Below are 23,544 nucleotides of genomic sequence, written 5' to 3' on the forward strand. Positions count from 1 at the left end.
ATACTCCGACAAAAACAAGTGTTGTTATGACTTTCTATCTTTCTTCTGAGAAGTGATGTGACGGTCCTGGCGTCTCCCAGATCGTCTCCTCCAGGATAAAACACCTCCCTCACCTAGCCTTGATTATTAATATTATCTAGCAATTCTAAGCCTGCTATTTTCTACTTATTTTCCAAGTTCGGGACATTCTGTTTGGACTCCCTTGGCCCAGAAAATATCATCCTGATTTTAACCAGTTATGATATGTTAGCATGTTTACAAAACCTTCTGCACTTCTACATGTCAATCACGATAATTCAATTCAGTCGTAGTGCAAAATCAAAGTTTTTGACCCCTATTGCATGGAGTGCCAACTCTTTCATGAGCACATAGCAATGTGTATGCAAAAAATCATTTAAAAAACAGCTTTCTTTAATCATTTTATTCCTAACAAAGTCAAAAATAAATCTTTGATTTTTGAATGTACTTACTTATTTCTCTTTTTTTGTGTTTTAAAAAAGATTTATAGAATCAGTTTTTTAGTTTGGAATTCAAAAATGTTTGTGAAATTTTTATTGACACTTTCATTATTTTTTTGTGAAATTCATTTTTGATTATTTATTAATGGATTAATAATTCATTTTGAAATATTGATTTTTAAGTAGTGCTTTTATTTAAATTAAATTATCAGATAATAATTTACTTTAATAATGTTTGAATAAATAAATGAATTTAAATTGCGTATTTTATCTTTCAATTCATTATTTAAGCACACAATTCTGTATTTTGATGCGTGTGACTCTTGTGGTCCTCCATATCCAAGTGCTTGGTGCTATATACAGTAAATACATAAATAACATTTAACTGAGTAGAACAGAATATCTTTAAACTGTACACATTTCCTGTTTTTATTTATGCAAGCCACATGAGCAAAGAGTTCAGAAAACATTTGGTCAAGTTAATGTAATAAGGTAGGTTACGCTTTATGTTTGTGGCCATAGAGTCGCTGGAAATTGAATAATTTCCCCTGCCTGCTGTTTCCAAAATCAATTTCTCTGTAAAACTAAACTTTTGCATTTTTTACCTTTAGGTTATTAAATTATCACCATGTTAAGCTGGATTAGCAATGGTAGTCTGCTTATATATTAATGTAGTTCATTTAATTTCAAATAACCATTTAAATACAAGCTAAAAAGCAAGAAAACTAGAGTTAACGATCAAATGAAACAAAAGAGAAGAAGAACTTTAAAAAAATCTCAAAGGTTCGGTTTGACCTTGGTCCTAGATATTATTTAACATTGTTTGTCATAAGTTGATAAACACTTAATAAATATAAATGATAACATGAGACATAATAATAATGATCATGATAATATTAATATTCACCATCATCATCACAAATGAAAGTAAAAAAGGCTAACTAAATTTTTAATTTGGGATCACAAAATGTCAATGGTTTCCCAGTTACAAGTAGGAAGTCAGTCAACTTCATCTCACCAAAGAACCAGCATAACAGTTAAAAACAGTTGTGAAAATATTAAAATCTGGAATCTAAAACAGGAACCACCTTTTACTGGCTTTGAAATTGAAAGTAAAAGTGATTATCTCCTGTCTGGGATGTTTTGCGCTCTGGCATTTCTTTTAAGTTATCTGATGCATCAAACCTGCAGGACAATTTTTTGGTCCTTCAGTTAAACTGGTAAGCGATGGCATCTCTTTTAACAGACATATTTGTTTCGTACTTCAGAATTTGTAGTCATCACAAGAATGTGTTAACCCTTGTGTGGTGTTCGTATTTTTGTTACTCAGCCAGTGTTCATGGGTCTGGTGGACCCGCTAGAGTTTTGGCTTTCCAAATTAACACTATCAAACAATTTTATGTTAAATTACTCAACAGATGTTTACTTCATCCCAATTACAAGACATATGAACAGCAAACATGGTTAATTTTTTCCCTTTACCTTTGTTAGATCACATTTATGAATTAATGTGCTTCTCGTTTTTCTTTTATTTAAAATGTTATAAATAAATCAGTTATAATCAAGTGGAGTGAGTGGAAAGACACAACACATTTACACGTGAAAAAATAATTAATTGTTTAATTTTTCTTTTGAAAAAAACTGAACACGGGTCTCACAGACCCGAACACCATACAAGGGTTAAACAAATATATACCACAGAGATCTTATAGCAAACAGAAATGCATTTAACGTACTCAGGCAATTACAGTGCTATTTCCCCGCAGCCTTAACACCAAGAGTAAAACTTATCTAGCCGACATAGCAGGAATAAGTATACTGCACCTGACAGAAATAACATGCTCTTACTTTAAAAGATACGTTGCTCAATCACATGGTTCTTTTCTCCATGCCACTTCCTTCACACACACACACACACACACACACACACACACACACGTAATCCGCAGACTGGTGCAAGAAAAACCAGTAACGATTTCTCGTATGAATGCACAGAAAACCAGTTAACGACGACTCAACAGTGACAGCAATGATAATTATCTGTGTGTGTGTGTGTGTGTGCGTGAGCACAGTACATCAAAATGCAATGTAAATGTAGCAGCCCTTGGCATCAAGAACGACAGAAGAAAGAAGAAGAAGAAAGTGTGTACATTATTGTACTTTATTGAGCCCAGTGGGGAAATTGCTCTCTGCATTTAACCCATTCACTCAGTGAAGCAGTGGGCAGCCATTGGGCGCCCGGGGAGCAGTGTGTAGGGACGGTACCTTGCTCAGGGGTACGTCAGGGTAGCTGTTAAGGGGAATCGAACCCCCGACCTTCGATCATGGGGCAACCACTCTACCTACTGAGCTATCCCTGCCCTAAGAGAGTCTCTAACGGGTGCAGCCATTTATTTCCTCACCACACACGGCTCATTCTCTGGACGTTGAGCACCGTGAAAACTATAAAATAAGAAAAAATTGATACCCGTACAGTACCTTTTGAACTATAACAATGAGCAATAACAACAATGAGCTTAAGTTAATTCAGGCAAGTTCAAACAAGTAATTCTGAGATATACAGTCACAGATTAAATAAAACAAAAGGGGTTACTTCAAACAGCATCAAGGGATTACACAGTTCAGTTAAATAAAATATAACAACAGATCATCTCTCATCACATACCTCAGTCCGCTTGCCAAGGGTGCAAAACTCCGGTAAACACTTAAACACTTCGGCCCGTTTCTCATGGGGTGCTGCTAGCTTGCATGACACACATGTCTAGCTAAAAAGTAGCACATGGATGTAAGTAACGTAAATACAGAATAAAAACGTTTTCAGATAGCTCACAATACAAACGCAGCAACATACCTTACATTAGAAACACACTTATCATACTTATCAAAGTATTATCGTAACTTACATGGACTTTGTACAACTTATTCCTGCCGCGACAGACTGCTCCATACACGTTACGGGGCATGCCTCTGAGCACATCTGTCCTTAGTGCGACTGCGCATACAGTTCCGACAACCCCCGCAAAGATGACTTATGGTACAGATCAGCGGTTCATTACACTCCCACCAATCATGCTATGATTTACAAACTAGCTAATCATACATGATTTGAACAACAACAAAATGAGACCACTTCAACCAATATACAGGTGTACAAACATCATAGAGCAGGTGCCACCTGGACTGTTACATTGTTTATGTCAGTATGTCAGTTCCTCTCAGATAATAACATGGTTGTTATTACTCTCTTTCAACAAGAACCACCAGTTTTTGAATAGGCCGCTCGATGATGGGGGGCTTGAAAGCACGGTCCTGTTATTTGGTCTGACTTTGGACTCCTACTTGAACTTTGACCCGACGGACTAAACCATCATCGCCTTCGATAGTTTCAACGATACGCCCCAGTTGCCACTGACACCTTGGTAACATATCTTCCTTGATGATAACAATGTCATTCACTTTTAGATTACGGCGGGTTTTGTGCCACTTCTGTCTTGTGGAGACATTCATGAGGTATTCTCTTTTCCACCTACCCCAGAACTGCTCAGTTAAGTATTTTACTCTACGCCACTTCTTCGTTGCATACAAGTCTTCTCTCACAAATTTCCCAGGTGGTGGTAGAGCAACTTTGGACTTCATCAGTATAAGATGGTTCGGAGTAAGAGGTTCAGGTGCCTTTGGGTCACAGATACTGCCCACAGTCAAGGGGCGGCTATTTACAATAGCCATGGCCTCATAAAACAAAGTTCTAAGAGAGGCATCGTCTAGTCTTCCTGCACACTGAGCAGTAGTGGCATTTAGCACATTACGAATGGTCCTAATTTGGCGTTCCCAGATGCCACCAGCATGACTTGCAGAAGGAGCATTGAAAACAAACTCACACTGTTTGTCTGCCAGGAAAGCCTCCAGTGCCTGCATGTCACATTGTTTGAGAGCCTCTCTGAACTCATTTCTGGCTCCTACAAAGTTTGTGCCTTGGTCACAGCGGAGTTGGCAAACAGCTCCTCTGAGGCTGATGAAGCATCTAAGGGCATTGATGAATGCATCTGTTGATAGGTCTTCTAGCATCTCGATATGAACAGCACATGAAGACAGGCATGTAAAGATAAGCCCATACCTTTTGTACTCCTTACGGCCCCGCTTGATGGAAAATGGACCAAAGCAATCCATACCAGAGTACGAGAAAGGAGCGGAGGCTTCAGTCCTTTCTTTCGGGAGCTCTGCCATGCGTTGCTCCTCGGTGGGGCGCTGAAGTTTTCGACATTGCACACATTTATGTATTAACTTGGCAACTGCTTTGCTTCCCCCAAGCACCCAAAACCCATTTGCTCTGAGTTCTGCTAGGGTTTGACTGCGACCCTGATGACAGATGGTGGCATGGTAATGAGACAGTATTAGTCTTGTAATGTGACTTTCCTTTGGAAGGATAACCGGGTGTTTTAGTTCTCGACTGAGCGTTGCCTTTGTCAGTCTTCCACCGACACGAAGAAGTCCTTCATCTAAGATGGGATCAAGACAACTTAGGGGGCTAGAGCATGGAAGAGAGTTGCCCTTCTGAAGTGTCTTTATGTCTTGCAAAAAGGCTTGTCGCTGAACCAGACTGATTACTAGCTCACAAGCTTTTCTCCTTTCCTCTACCGTCACAATGCTGCTGACACAATCTGACTTCATGCCTAGTCTCTTAATTCTTGCAACTACTCTGATGAGCGTTGTCCAGCTGGAAAAGCGGCTTAGACGGTTCAGAATGTCATTTTGCTCATTGGCATGGGTGGCAAAGGTTTTCACCGATTTAACTTCAGGGTCACAGACTAGCAAATCTGGTGAAAAATGTAGTGTTGGGTGTATCTCAGGTTTCCATAGAAATTTAGGACCCGATAACCAGTTCGTTGACAGAATGTCCCCTGCACATAGACCTCTCGAAGCGTGGTCAGCTGGGTTTTCTGCCGTATCCACATAGTGCCACTGAGCAGGGTCTGTGGTTTCTCGGATTAGCTGAACACGATTTGCGACAAACACATGGAATCGCCGTGCCTCATTGCTGATGTAGGCCAATACAACTTGGGAATCAGTCCAAAAGAATTCCTCGTCAATCTGCATGCCGAGCTCTGTTTTTAACATGACGCTTAGCCTTGCAGAGATTACTGCAGCCGAAAGCTCCAGCCTTGGGATGCTCATGAGCTTTGTTGGTGCAACTCTTGCTTTGGCTAACACAAGGCTACAGTGTACTTCATCCTTTCCATTCTTGTATCTGAGGTAGGAACATGCACCATAACCTATGTTACTGGCATCTGAAAAGTGATGCAGTTCCACCCTCACTATGTTGCCAAAGTCTGGAGGATGGTAGCATCTGGGTATCGCTATTTCCTTTAGCCTGTGTAGATCCCTTTTCCATTGCTCCCACCGTGCATGTAGGCTATCGGGAAGCTGATCATCCCAACCTATGCCCATGCGACACAGCTCCTGGAGAATACATTTACCACTCAGGATAAAGGGAGCTACAAGACCAAGAGGGTCGTAGAGGGAGGAGACAGCGGACAGGATACCACGACGAGTTGAGGGTTGGTCCCTTTTGTCAATGTTGAAGCTGAAGGTGTCACTTTCTATTGACCACTGAATGCCAAGTACGTGACCCTCCGCTGTTGAATCCAGGCTAAGGTTGAGAGGTCCAGTGGTTACTGCCCTTTCTGAACACCACATAGCGCCTCCACCTTGTTCGAGTTAAATTTGTGCAAGTGTAAACCTCCAGTCTTACACAGCTGCTGTGCATTGATAATCAGGTCTGTAGCTTCTGTGACTGATGGGACGCTAGTCAGTCCATCATCAACGTAAAAGTTCTTTTCAATGAAAGCAGCAGCCGAAGGATAATCGGCTTCGCATTGCTGTGCAAGATATTTAAGGCCGAAATTGGCACACCCTGGAGAGGAACCAGCACCGAAAAGGTGCATCGCCATTCTATACTCTTGGGGTTCTGTTTCCAGCTGACCGCCCTTCCACCATAGGAACCTCAGGTAGTTCCGCATGTTGGGTGGAACATAGAACTGATGGAACATTTTTTCAATGTCGCAGGTGATGGCTACTGCTTCCCTCCTAAAGCGGCAGAGAACTCCTACTAGAGAGTTTATCAGATCAGGGCCAGTCAATAAGGTGTCATTCAGAGAGATGCCCAGAAACTTGGCTGAACAGTCGAAGACCACCCTAAGTTTATCTGGTTTCCTAGGATGGTACACCCCATGATGTGGGATGTACCAAATTGTCTCTCCCTCATGTGCTGGGGGGGCTGGTTCTGCAACACCTTTGCTGATGGTTTCCTCCATGAATGCTGTGTAATGGTCATGGTACTGCCTATTGGACCTTAACTTCCTCTTGAGGTGTTGCAAACGAGCTTCAGCCAGTCGCTTGTTGTTTGGCAGCATGGGTGGAGAGCTGCCCTTGAAAGGAAGTGGCATCTCATAGTGTCCATCCTTCCTTTTTGTGATTGTGCTGCCGAGGAGTTTTACAAAATGAACATCATCTTGAGAAACATATTTATCTTGATAGTTTCTTTTGCTGAAATCCATTTCTAGGACCTTTAACACATCATTGACCGGAGGCAATGGCATTTCCTTTACTGCCACTCTGTGTACAAAGCTTTGATGTTCCTTTCTATCAAGATATGGATTTGCTGATTCTATGATGCTCCAGCCAAGCACGGTTCTTTGAGCAAATGGATGGTTTTCTGACCCTACAATGACTTCTAGAGGGGCCAGTGCTGATGGGCAATCATAGCCAATCAGCAATCCCACTTCACAGTCTTGAAGTGGCTGCAGCTTGTTTGCCAGTTGCCTCAGATGCGGCCACTGAATTGCGGTGTCCTTTGTAGGAATGTGAGACTTATCGACTGGGATGAAATCCCTTGTGTATGCCTGGCGTAGCTCCCTTGTGTATGCCTGGCGGGGGGGGGGAGAGATGTGTGTATTCACATCATTTATGTTAATGAGAGTGTGGGGAGTGAGTTGGAGGGTGGGGTGGGCTGCTTTTAACTATGTAAAGCACTTTGTGCTACATTTTTTGTATGAAAAGTGCTTTATAAATAAAGATTGATTGATTGATTGAATCATGCGACTCACTATGGAGCCCACGAACTTGCAATCCACAATCCACTTTGCTAGCTATGACTGTGTCTACTGCTGTCATTGTACTGAGCCTTAATTGCACTGGCTGAGTCTTCACATTTAGTGCAGAGACCAGATCTCCCAAGATGAAAGTTGAATCGCTCTGTGTGTCGAGCAGAGCATATGTGAGAATCTCACTGTGGGGGTCTTCTGCCAATGACACAAAAACTGGAACAATGCTAGACGTAGCTGAGGAGTATCTTGTCAATGTGTGTGACATGACATTGCGGACTTCCTTTGTCTCATTTCCTGCAGATGGTGAATCACTGTTTAACATTTCACTGGCTCCCTCAATTCTCTCTATGTGCAAGCAAGTTGGATGATTTCGACCACATATAGTGCATGTGTGCCTTCTTTTGCATTCTTTACTAGTGTGACCCTTTCTTAAACAGCCGATGTTAGATTTGTATTGTTGATTGTCATTTATGCTTAGAAATATTTACTTATATATGCTTAGAGTTTTGTAATTAGTTGTAGATTGGTAGAGGTTTTGATCCTTGATAGTCTGCAAACTTTGTGTGTATTAGACAGCACTTTGGGAGCATGAGAGGTCATACCGTGTCTTATTGTTTTATGGTAGGATTAACGTAGCTACGTCTGTTCTAGTCTAAGTGCTCTTTGTTTAGATGAACTGCAGGACTTCCTCACCGTGTTATCTAGGATGAACCATCTAGGGTGAGGGGGAGGCTACCCTCTTCCTGACCAAGGACGTTTGACCCTTTGATCAGCAACACACACACACACACACACACACACACACACACACAGGCAAGGTACTCTTTGTTTGTATGTAGACGTCGTATGTTAATGAACCTATGCATATTCATGTAACCTCAATAAAAGGACAGTGTTACGGGAGGACGGACGAGACCAACTGGAGTCAAGCGGTTGTCCGGTTCTCTCCCGTGCACGAGTAACATGAAGAACTTTGCCTATTTGTGTCTTGCTTAGCAGTGTAATTATATTGTCTTCAACGTTCCAGCGGATGGGTTCAAGCTACAAACCTAACATTAATTGGTCCTTCGATGCCGGCTCCCTGGGATCGCATTCACCGAGGGGGGGGGAGGCACGCTGAAAGACTGACGTCAGCCAGGAAGTTCCTGTGGATTCGCTGTCTGTCTTTCTCCTCGATGAATGGCGATCGGCGGGATTCAGGCTGATATTACACGCTAAGCAACGCCAAGTAAGTTTAAAGAGGCCGACTCTATAACCGTGTCGTTGTGCAGTCTCCGCCATTTTGTGAGGCGTTGAGAAGTTCGCTGCTTTGTGGAGCGATAACTGGGTTAGTGTCCCGAAAAAGAAGTTTTGGTTAAATCGCCCAAGGGTCCCAAGCGTCCGGTGAGTGTCCGGTTTTGAAATCGCCCTGGGTGTGTGTCCCGAGCGTCCCTTCATTGGGTTTTGTCGCGCGAGTGGGTGAGCGTCCCACAACTGGGTCAGGGTCCCGAGCGGTCCGGTGTGAGTCCGGAGTAGGCCTATTTTGTGTTGTTGTCATTGTTGTCGTCGTCGTTTTTGTTGTTGTTGTTGTGTGAGTGTGTGCGGAGCAGAACACGTGGTCTGTGACACCGACTGTTGTTGTTATCATGGGTTTCTAAGCAACCAAGAGTGAGTTAGAGGGAGAAAGACGTTTGTGCTGGACTTTGCTCCTGGCAGCTGACACAAAATGTTAACTCTTTAGCTTGCCCTGATCGACAACAGCCTGTGTGCCAGACCATAGACGTAATTGAGGTGGATAGTTGTTAAAAGTAACCTACATTAAGCTTGTGGTTGCTTAAATTCAGTACAATGACATGTGAGGTGAAGTGATATAGGTAAATATTTAAACTAATGAAGTGCATAGAGGCACTTGACCTGTGTGGAAGACTTTCGTCTTATTATGAACCATTGTTGAGATATAGAGCACACCTGTGAAAACAACTAATATGCTGAACCCTGTATGAAACATCTAAAAGTACATGATGGAGAAGCTGAGTTGAATATGTAAGTGTAAGACTTTGCCACTGTGGGCAGAGCATGCAACTACTGTGTGATGTCGCGTTGCAGTTTTGTTTTTGTTTTTTGAGCTGATGAGCAAGCTACACATTATCAGATCAAGAGCTGTCTGAGAACTACTCAAAGAGAGGGAAACAGAGCTATGAGTGTGCAGCGTTTCCATGAGCAGTTTTTCTGCACCTTGACTCGTGTGTGTGTAGCATCAGCATCATGTTTTTGTTTATTTGTTTTGTTGGATTAAAAATAATTAAATAAACTGGTGATCATGCTTATGGATCACCATGGCACATATCTCCAGCCATATGGTTTATTTATGCAGATGAAAAAGTGAGTGTGAATGTGTCTGACATCACAGTGTTTTTGTGCGCTGTGTAAAAGTAATTGCCTTTGATTGTGAGTGAGAGCGGTGATTCTGCAGGTCACCAGCTATTGTAACGAAAAAAAAAGAAAAAAAAGAGTGAAAAAGAAAAATCATAGGAAAAAGGTTTTGTGTTGATCAACCAAAAAAACATCTACAATTTCATTTTCTGCTTTTAAGAAAAGACTGTTCACATAAACACAGAGAGAGAGAGAGATGTGTGTTGATTAAGCAGTGATGATAATAATGAAATGTCTTAGTTTGTCACTTTCAGGTGAAAAGCAGACCTGAATCAATTTTCCACATGCAACGGTCGGAAGAAAGTTATAGTTTAACATCATTGGAAACATGCAGGCCAAGTTTCTGGCTGACTTATTTACAGTGCCATGTGTCTCTCAACCTCACAAGCAAGCAAGCTCTCACCCCTCCCTGAAGACAAGGAATGCAGCTCCAAAGCAATAACATGATAAAGAGACAGCAGCAAGTCCTGAGCAAAGAGTCCCAGCAAAGCAGCAGCAATGTGGACAAACAGTATCAGAGAAGAAGAGCAAACCCATCATCCTGACTGATCGGATGGATGGCACTGTGTTTACAACAGGCTGTGACTTCACTGTGCATGTGAAGAAAACGTTTGAGGAGAACTGAACAGTTGGAGTTTGACATTTGCCACCTGTGGAGTAAAATGGCAAGAAGAGACAGTGGAACACAGGACAAAGCTGAAGGAGAACTGCCGGCTGTTTGGACTGTTGAAGTGGGAGAGGACAAAAGAGTGAGAGGACAACAGAGTGAGAAGACTAGGTGAGAACACAGAGGAATGCTGTTATTTAATGTGGGAAATCAAAATTTGGGTTAGCAAACCTGGGGAAAAGAAAACTGACTGCTTAAGTTGGAAAATTGAGAAGGAGTCTGGATATATGCAAATATAAAAAACATATACATCATATACAAAATCACACACACAAGCAGAACATGCATTAACCCTACTAACACTTCCAAACACAAGAGAGCTCATGAAGATTAGACAACATCTTCAGCATGTGAGTCTGTTTATCATCTTGTCCAAGTCACTTAGTGTGATGCAAAGACCAGTGGACTCATAGCACATTAGTTAAGAAATGATTAAATAATAGCAGAGAAATGTGTAGGAAAGGCAGCTTTAAGAACATGCTCTGCTGGAGATGCAGCTCCACAGACATGCATTAGACCTGCCTAATAACACAAACACATGTAATGAAAATTAGCTTGTTATCTTTCATCAGTGTTACAATAGTGTCAATTTAGCAGACACTTGTTATGAAATGCTGAATTTATCCTAAAGAAAAAAAATTGACTCTCCAAGTTGCAGGACAACAATTTAACTTTTGTGGGAAAAAAAAAAAAATCCTGGTTTGATAAATCAGTGATCAGACAATAAATTTAGTGTTAAAATGGTAAATTGGGAGAAGCTTCCTGCTTGATTGAGGCAGCATAAGTAATTTACTGTATGAGGGAAATTGTCTTTTGTGATACTATTTTGAACATGCTTTTCTGTCGTCCTGTCAACTTAGTGGGTTAATAGCTGATATGCAAATTAGTTGATTGGTTTTAGATTAATGAAAGGTGACTGAATTCTAGTACGAGTGAATGAGATGTGTTGGAGTTGTTGTGTGTTGAGTGGAGACTCTAAAACACTGAGTTTCCTGCTTTGATGTGCGAGTGAATCCTGTATTTAGATACACAACTCTGAATACGTCAGAACAGACTGTTTTGTGAAGTGCATGACAGCATGTCACATGTTTTATGATGAAGGGAAAAGGAAAATTGAATAAAATAGATCTGTGGCCTAAATGAGTGAAGAGCACAGACCTGGTAATTAAACTCATAGCTAATAAGACATTAGGATTATGTTGTGTGTTGTGCAGCTGATGGTTGATTTGGAGTGAATCTAGCTGATGATTTTTCTTTTGTTGTGAAGTTGAGCCTGCCGATTAGTATGATGGTATGATGAACCATGCTAATGGTATGATTTACCTGAGATGAGGAGTTTGTGTCATGACTTAACAAGGCCTTTTTATTTTGATACTTTCACAGTGCACTGAAAGTTTTGTTTGATAATCTCTGTTCTTTAAGCAGATCTGCACGTCGGGAATTAAAAGCGCTACACGTCGTCGAGAAAATTGTGCCAAGTGAGTTCTCCACATTTAAATGGACTCTGGAGAAAGCCACTTATTTGGGACAATTATTAAATGACAGTCCCAGTCCAAAAGGATTCAGCGATGTAATCCAAACTAAAGTTCTTCTTTTTCTTTTTGAAATGACGTCATTTTGCTGAGAGTGGAAACTAAATGCGACGATAGGTTCCACTATCAGCAAAGAAAGAAAGAATGAATGCATGAATGAGTGAGTGAAAGGAAAACAAACTGACTGACTGGTAAAAGCTGACAAAAGCTGACAAGACTTTACTGATGTAACACGACTGTGTGAAGTTGACCCCCGCCTGGCAGGGGTGCAGATGAGTCTGTGTGTGCTTCCCTTTACAGAAGCAGGAAGATGACAGCAACACTCGAGGTTACGTGATGATTTAACATTTTAAATGCCATTTTCTGTGTCTGTGAATTTACTATGTGTGTGTCATTCACTAGCTTGTGTGCTCACAGAGATAACTGTGACAAAGTATGCATACGCCTGCGCAAGCGCTAACATTTGCATTTTCGTTTTTACAGCATTACGGTGGTTCTTCATGTGTTTGATCATGTGATTTATAGGAATACTGGCTAATGTTTCTCTACTACAAGATTTCTGGGTTTATGTGTGAAGAAAACTGTAGTTACAGGCATATGTTGATGGAGAAATTAATATAGTTTGAGACATACTGTGATGAGACCAGTGTTACTGTTTCCACAGCGAGTGTTAACTTTATGGTGTTTTATGGCACCTCTAGAATCCGTTGACCTGTGTCTGACCTCCGTCTGACCACAGTCAATGTGTATTGCTAATGTTTGTTTCTTTGAGAATGCTGTAGTAGATTCAGCTGAAGCGGACAAGTGACATGGGTAAAACAAATAAGAGATTACGGTATTTATGGAATAGTTTATTATGGGCTCATTTGCTGGCCACTTTTGAACCCATAATAATAATATATGAGTGGAGTGACTTTGCTTAAGAGAAGTCACTGATTACATTAATGTTAACAGAGTACATGGGATAATCCATGTCTGAGGTGAATTAGGGTAATAGTTGTAGTTACTGATTTGAGAAAACCTGCACATGACACTTGTCTTGCTGATGTTGAATGCTTATTACTCTTATGATACAATTGTTTACAGGTATGAAGTTTGATTTCACTTCCAGATTTTGCTTTCCAGGCCGTGATGGTGTGTATGCAGGCTCCTGGGAGAGCCAGGTGTTAAGCAAACTTAATATGCAACGCACGCTAACATCTTTTATTGCAGGGTTACGGAGCTACTCCGGAGGAGGTGCCCTGATGTTGCCTGGGACATGTTCTAGCTAATCTTTTTCTTTAAGACAGGGATCCGGGTTTGGTGAGTTGACGCATGGGAATGTCCATGCGTCAAGAGGTGGAGTGCAAGGATTAACATTAAACAATGTTTACTATTATTGTTGCAGTGATTTGTGTGATTAGCCGTTTATTTACAAGTATTAAACCTATGCAAGTGGTGCACCCATGTTCAGATGAGGCTTTGATGGCCTATAAGTGAAGTTCACTGAACTAAAGAATGTGGTCTGATGATTGTTGACATGCTCTCCAAATAGAAGTTTTTCTTCTTAGCAAGGAAATACAGGTGCAGCAGTAATCTCCTGAGAAATCTTCAGAGGCCCAGTGAGAAGCGTGAACCATTCCAGGCATAGCCGACAGCCAGGCAGTGGTTGAGGTCAAAGGTCAAGCTGGTTGGGGCCCATCATGAGATCAGACCTTGGAGCCACAGCAAGGACCATGAAACTGCCTGCAAAATAGAGGAGAGGATCGTCCACAAGATGGGAGCTGAGGCCAGGAGAGAGGCTTCAGGAGGATCAGAGATCATCTTCAGTACAGCAGACATCACACAGAGAGCTGTGCTACTGAGTTTCCAGGAGATTTTAAATAAAATGAAAGATTCAATATTGACGCTGAGGAAGACAACTAAGGTGTACGACGTGCTCTGCCTTAAACCTTCAGCAGCGTTGGAACATGAAAACTCGTGGGATGAGGGGAGTGTGCCAAGCTCCATCGACAGCGCAGAAGGAGTTCGGGGATGACATCATGATTCTATGAAAGCACAGGAACCAGAAGCTATGGTGGTGATGACAGCAGTTTCCTATGAACAACACCTAATGCTGTGCCACTATACTGTGCATACGATGACACTCTGAAGGCTGCTGGGATCATAACAGCAGTAAGATGACGGAACCCAGCACCCTTTCCACAGAGGTGTTTCTCTGCAGAGCGTGGACAATTAAGGAGTCATAAATATCCCCCTCGCAGGATGAAGGCCTGAAGTGAGGTGATGGGAGGCCATAAAACTAGAGTGCTGAGAGGTCTGCAGCTTTGGAAATAGCTGAGACCCATGTTGACAAACAACAAAACTAACTGGTATGTTTGAATGTTTATTCTACATACATTTGGACTCTGGTCCTATGGACAACGAAACAACTAGAAGAGACATTCATGACGCCCTGCAGAACTCAAACCACTCTGCAGAGAGACATGTGATTTGCACACCCGGAGGAAGCATCACCAAGCTGAGATGTTTTTGAAAATGTTACTTTTTTAGTTTCACTATTAAATTAACAATTTCTTTGGTTGCTCGTAAGATGCAGTTTGCCATAAGATGAGCTCAATGAATGGGGTAACTGCTAATACATTTATTAAACTGTGTACCTTTCAGTAATTTAGGGTGATTTGACATATGCTGAGTATAAAAAGGTTTGCATTGAAACTGTCAGACATGAGGTATTCATACCTGGGAACTTTTCAGGCATAAAGGTCAAAAAGGGGGGAAATGTTAGATTTGTATTGTTGATTGTCATTTATGCTTAGAAATATTTACTTATATATGCTTAGAGTTTTGTAATTAGTTGTAGATTGGTAGAGGTTTTGATCCTTGATAGTCTGCAAACTTTGTGTGTATTAGACAGCACTTTGGGAGCATGAGAGGTCATACCGTGTCTTATTGTTTTATGGTAGGATTAACGTAGCTACGTCTGTTCTAGTCTAAGTGCTCTTTGTTTAGATGAACTGCAGGACTTCCTCACCGTGTTATCTAGGATGAACCATCTAGGGTGAGGGGGAGGCTACCCTCTTCCTGACCAAGGACGTTTGACCCTTTGATCAGCAACACACACACACACACACACACACACACACACACACACACACACACACACACAGGCAAGGTACTCTTTGTTTGTATGTAGACGTCGTATGTTAATGAACCTATGCATATTCATGTAACCTCAATAAAAGGACAGTGTTACGGGAGGACGGACGAGACCAACTGGAGTCAAGCGGTTGTCCGGTTCTCTCCCGTGCACGAGTAACATGAAGAACTTTGCCTATTTGTGTCTTGCTTAGCAGTGTAATTATATTGTCTTCAACGTTCCAGCGGATGGGTTCAAGCTACAAACCTAACAGCCGAAGCAAAGACGGTTTTCACGAATGAAAGCTCTCTTTTCATCAGGAAGCCTTGTGGCAAAGGTTGGGCACTTGGCGACACCGTGCGTTTCATCGTTGCAGACGAAGCATGGTGGTCTTGGCTTTGAAATTAAGGTCCCTGGTTTACCTGCAGAGTGCTTAGCTTGAGCATTGGTGCTGAGTGCCTTGGTTCTCTTAGGAAGCCTTTCATCTGTTACTTTAGTGGTTAATAAAAAGGGAGAAGCAATGGGGTTGCAGGCTATTCTAGCTTCCCTTTGTAGAAATCTGGTGAAATGAGCAAATGGTGGATACTCTTGACATCTGTCTAGTTCATCCACAACAACGCGACCCCATCTGCGTACCAGCCATTCGGGCAGTTTTTTGAGAAGTTTATGATTTTCTTCACCATCATTTAGAATTGCCAGCCCTTTAACATGAGGGATGGCCTCAGCACAACTTTGAAGGAAATCTGAAAACTCTCTGAGGGCTACTGGGTCATTGGGAGCTATTTTTGGCCATTTCATCAGTTTATCCCTGAAAGCCTTTTGGACGACAAATGAACTTCCATACCTCTCCTGAAGAATCTCCCAGGCACCCTGATATGCATCTTCTGAGTTTCGATAGAAGAATCCTTCGACCGCCTTCCGTGCCTCACCAGCAAGATAACTTTTCAAGTACAACATTTTTTCACCTGCAGGGAGGGGTTTGTGGCCAATCAATGCCATAAAGGATATCTTCCAGTCTATAAACTTTAAAGGGTTACCAGTGAACACTGTGGGTTCAGGTGCAGGCAGACGGTTGGAGACGAACAAGCTTGCAAGCTCCTGTGTTAAGCTGACCTCCTGTTGATTTTGCAAAATCTCAGGTGGTGCACACTGAGGTCGAAATGATTCAGCCTGTGGATTCAATGGATTCTGAGATTCAATGATTTGGCTATCAAGTTGTAATTTGTCATCTGCTTCATACTTAAGGCTTTCCAATCCATCGTAGTTGTTGTAAGCTCTCACTCTGGCTGCTGCTACTTTTACCTCATTTTCTGCCTGTAGCTGTTGCAGTTTAGTTCTCTCTTCCTCTAGCTTTGCTGTCATTTCTGCAATCATTTGTGCTTCCTTGATTTTCCACTCATGCTCTAAGCTACTCAACTTGGCTTGCTGTTCATGTATTCGTTGCATTGCCTTCGCCTGTTCTAGTTTAGCTGCAAGGTCAGCTTCGGCATCCACACGTTTGCTAGAAGTCGTAGAGGTGGCTCCAGAGTATGAATCTGAGCCCTTTGAATGCTCTGAAATAACTGTTTCTGTTTCAGTTTTCCCAAAAACAGATCCATACTCCTCCTTACTTAATATCATCCTTACACGCTCCTTCTCGAGCCTGTCATTAAAAGTCTTATCTATATCTTCTAGTCGTTTACTAATGAGATCACAAATTTCTGTTGTTAGGGCAACACACGCATCCATTTTCTTGACAACATCTGGAGTAGAAGTATGATTACGTCGGATAGGCTCATACAGTTCATGCATTAATGCTTCTTTAGCCTTAATGTCCGTTTGTGTTCTAACAAGGTCTTCGTTTGAGCAGAAACCTTTCAGCTTTGTTCTAACTCCTCTTGCTAACTCCTTCCAGGACTCATATGCCTTGCTAAATGACCTTTCATTTTTCTTGGCTTCCTGTTCATGCATCTCCTGCCCCTTTTCTGTTAGTCTTCGCTCTCTGGAGCTGGACCTGGCCTCTTGTGCCTCTGTAGATTTGTCTATTTCTTCAACAGGGGACAACATTATTATTAATTTTATTTTTGGGTTGTTGCACCTGCCCTTTTAAGTGTATATATCTGAACTCAAATGGGTTGAGTGGTGGTTTCAAACTTATTAACACTCAACTTAGATATTTACACCTTTAACCTCACAGACTGGCAACAAAACCCAAATAATACTGATGATGCCCTCAAATCAGACAATTTGCCACTTAAGTTTTTGCAGAAGTACAACTGATAGCATAAGCCCAGATTCAGTCTTAGACATTCTGATGCAAGAAATGTGGGATATTCAGCATCACAACTTTACATGCTACTGTGTTAAATACAGAAGAGGTCTGTCTTTCTTGCATTACTTTAGACTGCCATGTTGAAGATCATTTGCTCACACAGCTTACAAGATGAAGGTGTGCATGACATTGTATTTATAATGTCCTTATTTTGACTCCTTTATTGATCCAGCAGTCTCTGGATGATGCGATACACTCCTTTACTCACAGTTCGACGAAAGAACAAGATGAGTGTAGATGGCTGCAAGGCAGCGATGAGTTTTCACTGTAGCAGCCCTTGGCATCAAGAACGACAGAAGAGTCTCTAACGGGTGCAGCCATTTATTTCCTCACCACACACGGCTCATTCTCTGGACGTTGAGCACCGTGAAAACTATAAAATAAGAAAAAATTGATACCCGTACAGTACCTTTTGAACTATAACAATGAGCAATAACAACAATGAGCTTAAGTTAATTCAGGCAAGTTCAAACAAGTAATTCTGAGATATACAGTCACAGATTAAATAAAACAAAAGGGGTTACTTCAAACAGCATCAAGGGATTACACAGTTCAGTTAAATAAAATATAACAACAGATCATCTCTCATCACATACCTCAGTCCGCTTGCCAAGGGTGCAAAACTCCGGTGAACACTTAAACACTTCGGCCCGTTTCTCATGGGGTGCTGCTAGCTTGCATGACACACATGTCTAGCTAAAAAATAGCACATGGATGTAAGTAACGTAAATACAGAATAAAAACGTTTTCAGATAGCTCACAATACAAACACAGCAACATACCTTACATTAGAAACACACTTATCATACTTATCAAAGTATTATCGTAACTTACATGGACTTTGTACAACTTATTCCTGCCGCGACAGACTGCTCTATACACGTTACGGGGCATGCCTCTGAGCACATCTGTCCTTAGTGCGACTGCGCATACAGTTCCGACCAGTGGCGTGTCTAGAAAATTTTTGTTGGGGGGGCCAGGTAGGGGCACAGATTTGGAGAAGGGTGGCAGATTTAATTGGCAGATAATGTTTTTAAAAAAAAAATTCTACCAACCATTAACCATAATTCAATAATCCTATAAACCTAATAACCAAATGCACTTTTAACTCTTATTAGAATGAGATTTTAACCACTACGGTGCAAAGTTTTTAGATACTGCGTTGATAAAGTACAAGAGATACAATCAGTGCTTTGTCAGTGTTTACTCAGCATTCAAGGACAGCAATATTTGCATAGCATTTTTACTGACATATAGTGCACATATGTTTTGGGCAAAAACATTTTTGAATATTAAAATACGAACATTTGTAACAAACAATTGACAAATTAGCCAATGCCAATGCAAAACTTTCTCTGCCTGTTAAAAAAAGAAGATAATCTTCTCACAAACTGGTGTTTGATTTTGAAACAGGAAAAAAGTGGAGAAACAACTGAAAAGACTAACATTTGAATAAAACCTGAAAGCAAGTAAATACTTTCTATGCTGCCTTATGGTAAACTTTGGTAATATTGATAAAGAACAGCACTGGCTGATGATGAAATACATTCAGCTGGCATGGTGACACTGCCAGTATAACCTGCAGGGCTGGACTGGGACAGAAAATCGGGCATTTTGACTACAGACCGACCCACCAGGTATTAAAGCCATAAAGCCTTTGAATGAAAACAAACGCTGTGGTGACAGTGATGTACAGTCTTGTTGGTATATGTATGATTTCTATACATTTTACGTCAGATAAAAACTTTGGTTGTAAGATTTAGATAATTATTTAATAAAAGCTAGATATTTTAAATGAGAATAAGAAAGAAAAGTATTTCTTTGTGCCCCCCTCTCCCTGTTAATGCCCTACCTGCCCCCCTGGCAACACTTTGCTAGACCCGCCCCTGCACAGTTACCAGCTGTCAGCTACATAAAAAAGGATCCTGGTGTTATTTGTCTCTCAGAAACAGTTCATAACTTCAACTCATTCATGTCACCTAAAAGGTAAACCTGTTTCTCCATCACCTGTTCAGCTCTGATGATTCAGTAAGGACATCTCCTGGTTTCATGTTTCCCTCTCACCACATATCCAAACTGACATCATGACCAGCAGCTTTACAGCTGTGGCTCCAGCAAACATCAGCTGATACTAGAAATTAATATTAAATACATTCTAACAACAGCTGATCAAGCTTAAACGTGCTGCTGTTGTTTAGCGCGACATCCGCTGGTTTCCTCTTTCTGGCGCAAAGTGGGCGATAAATAAACAAGAGAGAAAAGCCGATCAGCTGATCATTGATCAGTTTCATGATTGAAGTAGCAACAGGAGAGGGAGGGGGAGAGAATGAGAGAAGAAGCAGCTGTGCCGCATAACGACAGAATAAATCCAGCTTTGTGTCTTTTTCCATCCTAGCTGAAGTTCGGGACAAACTGCGTCTCTTCTCAGCTCAATACGAAACGTGTAATATTTTCTCTGAATGAGGGACCATTCCATTTTTTTAAGGAGCCGTTGGCAACTCTACTAACTAACCTTATGAATAAAATAAAGTTCACTATCAGTAACATCATAGCACCCACCCACCTAAAAACTCCATCAAGCTGGCTAGAACGCAGTATGAGTTATTGCAACTGACGGTAAAAAGTCAGCACAACTAAAATAAACTCCACCTAAACTTGGTTTATATCTGACCCAGAGAGACTGCAGGTCATAACTTCTTACCTGAAGTTCAGTTCACCTGACACTCGGACTGGCGGCTGCCTCGGGGCTCTCCTCCTGCCTCCCCTTCCCTCATCCACCTGCTGGCCTCTGTGGAAGCCCCGCCATAGCCACCACCAAACAACGGAGTTATTTCTACACATCGACCTGCATCTGGCCAATCCACCACCTCTCATTGTTCATGCCGTTACAAAAAAAATAAAAAATAAGTCAAATAAGCCCGATGGCCAGTCCAGCGATGTTAACCTGCAACCAAATCTGCAGCTCCATACAGCAATGTTACGACTTAGATTACATCTTATAACTCATAACTCTTATGTTAGCTCCCCACAGCAGCAAACTGTCTGAAATATTCCACGGCTGCAATAATTCTTTAAGTGTTATTTTTTCCTTGGTATTCTAATTTCACCGAAGTTTACTAAACTCAACAAACTTAATATTACTTACCGTGACATTTATTCTGTCCTCATTTTCTTTCACCGAAAAATTGTTTCCTGCAGTGCCGTCTTTCGCGCTTGGCTCTCCTACCTTTGCTAACGTGATGCACATAGCGCAGAAGGATGCTGCATTCACTTACAATCGGATATCTGAGCTTCACCGTGAAAACATAATCGGACATTTGATATTTGATTGAATTTTATTGTTTTGCCTTTGGGGTGGCACCTGGGGTGGCCAGTCTGGTTGGGGGGGGTGGCCTGTGCACCCCCAGGCCACCCCGCTGGACACGCCATTGGTTCCGACAACCCCCGCAAGGATGACTTATGGTACAGATCAGCGGTTCATTACAGTAAATATAATGTAACACTAGACTAGTTGGACTAGTTTGGATCTTTTGTGTGAATGCACAGAAAACCAGTTAACAATGACTCAACAGTGACACATAATTTGCTCCAGTTTCTCTAGCTGAACCTTAAAAAAAATCCCAACAATCCCACCATTTCACAGGCATATCTTGGCATGATGAGTCTTTAAAAAAGGTATAAAAATGTCTACAGATGAATAGTATCTGAAAATTGTACACTCATTCTCCTTAGATATTGAAAATACTCTTTGGTTTTGTCTAAATCTCTCTGAAAAGCCTTCATTAATTTTCTTATGCTTTTTAACCTTTCACTGACATTTGACTGTCTTACCGTTGACCTTAAAGTAAAGCGATCTCTTTCCTTTCTTCTCAGACAGCGCTATCGTAAATCTCCTCCCGTCAATTAACATGTGGATCCATCCTTTACATTGCTGCCATATGGTCGTAGTTGGATGTCGCTGAAAACTGAGATTATTTGTTTTGAGGGTGTGTCCATCTCCCTTTTAAGCAGCTTTTCTCTGGTGGTTTTCACATGCGCATTGTGGATAAACCGCAGGTCCGACAGTAGAGTGGAGGACAGAGCTTTGCGATATATGGTCAAAAACTGTCCCATCTTATCACACCTGAGCACCACTGAACCTGGATTGAATGGGTGTGGAGACATCTTCAAGTGGTAGCAGTCAAGCTTGTGCTGACAAGTTGCAATTGTATTGTAAAAAAAAACAACAAAAAAATGAACAGGGCTTTAACACCAAGTAAATTAAGGGCAGTATGTACCGATACTTTTAACCTATAATGGATCTTATTTTGGGCAGAGCAATGTGATTTGTGAGCTGAATCATCTTGCATTTGCCAAATTCTGAACACATTTTAATGACCACCAAAAGACAGTGGTGTGATTACATTGTACAATAATTTTTTGGAGACCTGGAATGTAAATGTGCTTCTCTTTAAAGGACTTGTCAGCATCTGTTGTTTAAAACGGTTAAAGGTTTAGGGGTGGCTGTAGCTCAGGTGGTAGAGCAGGTCAGCTACTAACTGGAAGTTTTGATCCCAGTCTGTTACAGTCTGCATTCCAGATATCCTTTGGAAGAATACTAACCCGATGTTGCTCTCCAATGCCTCCAGTGTGAATGTGTATGAATGTTATGAATTAAATGTGTCAATAATGAATTAATTAAATGTGTCAATAATTAATTAGAATGTGAAATACATAAATAATTAATTAAATGTGTCAATAATTAATTAATTAAATGTGTCATAACTATTTATTTAATTAATTAATTCCAATTTTAATTAATTATTGCCACATTTAATTAATTCATTATGGCAGTCCTGGCGCTCCATAATAATGAATCAACGTGACAGTCAACAGAAAAAGGTTCAGAAAATTTTCAATGTGCAAATTTGAGGTGTATTTTTTAAATGAAAATTATAATAAAATGTATTTAACACAGTTCAATTGGATACATACTAGAATTTGAGAACAGAAACAAAGTATCAATACAATTGCGTTAGTGTCAGTTAGATACTGATAATAGTGTTGGTATTGATGCTATCGATATTTGGCCAATATCATGCAAAGAAGATGTAGCTTGAAAAAGTTGTCAATAACTTCTTTAGTTATCAGCACGACAAACATTGACAATGATGGAGAGAGGACGTCAGCTGTGAATATGCCCGGTCTAATAAAACAGGCAAGTTGAAGAGGTGCAGGCTCAGGAGCACTTTAGGATTAACATCTAAGAGGATATCTGAACGTAAGAAGTTAAATTAATTGTTTTGCCAAACTCCACATTTGTTCTTATTAATATTTTTATAACATGTCACTGTGAGGACCAAGCAGCCAAGGCACAGAAGGTACAGGAAAAAATGTCTTCAAAATTGGTTTTCTTTATTTTAACCCTTAAAAAAGTTCAAAAGGCAAAATTCAAAAACATAATTAGCGGGCCCATAAAAGAGGTCAACTAAATATAACTCTACAAAAAGTAACTTCCAGAAACTTAAACAAACAAAGTGGAGACAACTTAACTCACAAACTAAACTAATTACAAAGACACAGGAGGGTAGGTTTATAGTGGTTTGGCCAAACCATTTACACACAAAAGGGGGAAACAAAAACACAAACTAATACTAAGCACAGAACAACATAAGTAAACCTAAAAAAAACCCCTGTTTCTGATAGAACATGGTCGGTCCTGCTGAGCAGGCATTTTGTTCTCATCCTCAGCCACGCCTTTTGCCCTAGACAGGAAACAGCCACCGCCCCAAACCAGGTAACTCAGAGAAAGAGAAACATAATTAATATAACAGAAAACATTTTTAGAAAAACCACACAATGCTATTATGTGTGCGCCTCATAATATCAATGTTAGGTTTAAATAAAATGATTAATGAATTATATTAATGAAATAACTGCAAACGAAACTAATAAAGTGAACAA

At 40.9% G+C, this 23,544-nt stretch overlaps 1 protein-coding gene and 1 long non-coding RNA gene across 4 annotated transcripts; both read right to left on the minus strand.

Moving 5' to 3' along the window:
* Window positions 1-2,827: 2,827 nt before the first annotated feature.
* Window positions 2,828-7,054, minus strand: LOC309718496 (uncharacterized protein; the record flags this gene model as incomplete). 3 transcript variants are annotated; one of them, XR_014279986.1, is made up of 4 exons in its annotated part: window positions 2,828-2,900; window positions 3,124-3,223; window positions 3,362-6,157; window positions 6,208-7,054. XR_014279986.1 is itself a non-coding variant. In XM_082553807.1 (2 exons), the coding sequence occupies 2 exons, from the start codon at window positions 7,052-7,054 to the stop codon at window positions 3,771-3,773; spliced, it is 3,234 nt and encodes a 1,077-aa protein (XP_082409933.1). In that variant the 3' UTR covers window positions 3,236-3,770. The 3 variants fall into 3 exon arrangements, 1 of the variants encoding a protein (XP_082409933.1); XR_014279987.1 differs by having other exon boundaries at window positions 3,310-6,157; XM_082553807.1 differs by lacking the exons at window positions 2,828-2,900; window positions 3,124-3,223 and having other exon boundaries at window positions 3,236-6,157.
* A 10,829-nt stretch (window positions 7,055-17,883) lies between these two features.
* Window positions 17,884-22,244, minus strand: LOC309718505. Its single transcript, XR_014279989.1, has 3 exons — window positions 20,303-22,244; window positions 18,198-18,297; window positions 17,884-17,974 (listed from the first exon to the last, which is right to left on the minus strand). It is a non-coding gene; the product is annotated as an uncharacterized lncRNA (long non-coding RNA).
* Window positions 22,245-23,544: the final 1,300 nt, after the last annotated feature.

This window comes from Aulonocara stuartgranti (genome assembly GCF_965226115.1).
Source record: "Aulonocara stuartgranti genome assembly, chromosome: 12".
Classification (NCBI taxonomy): domain Eukaryota; kingdom Metazoa; phylum Chordata; class Actinopteri; order Cichliformes; family Cichlidae; genus Aulonocara; species Aulonocara stuartgranti.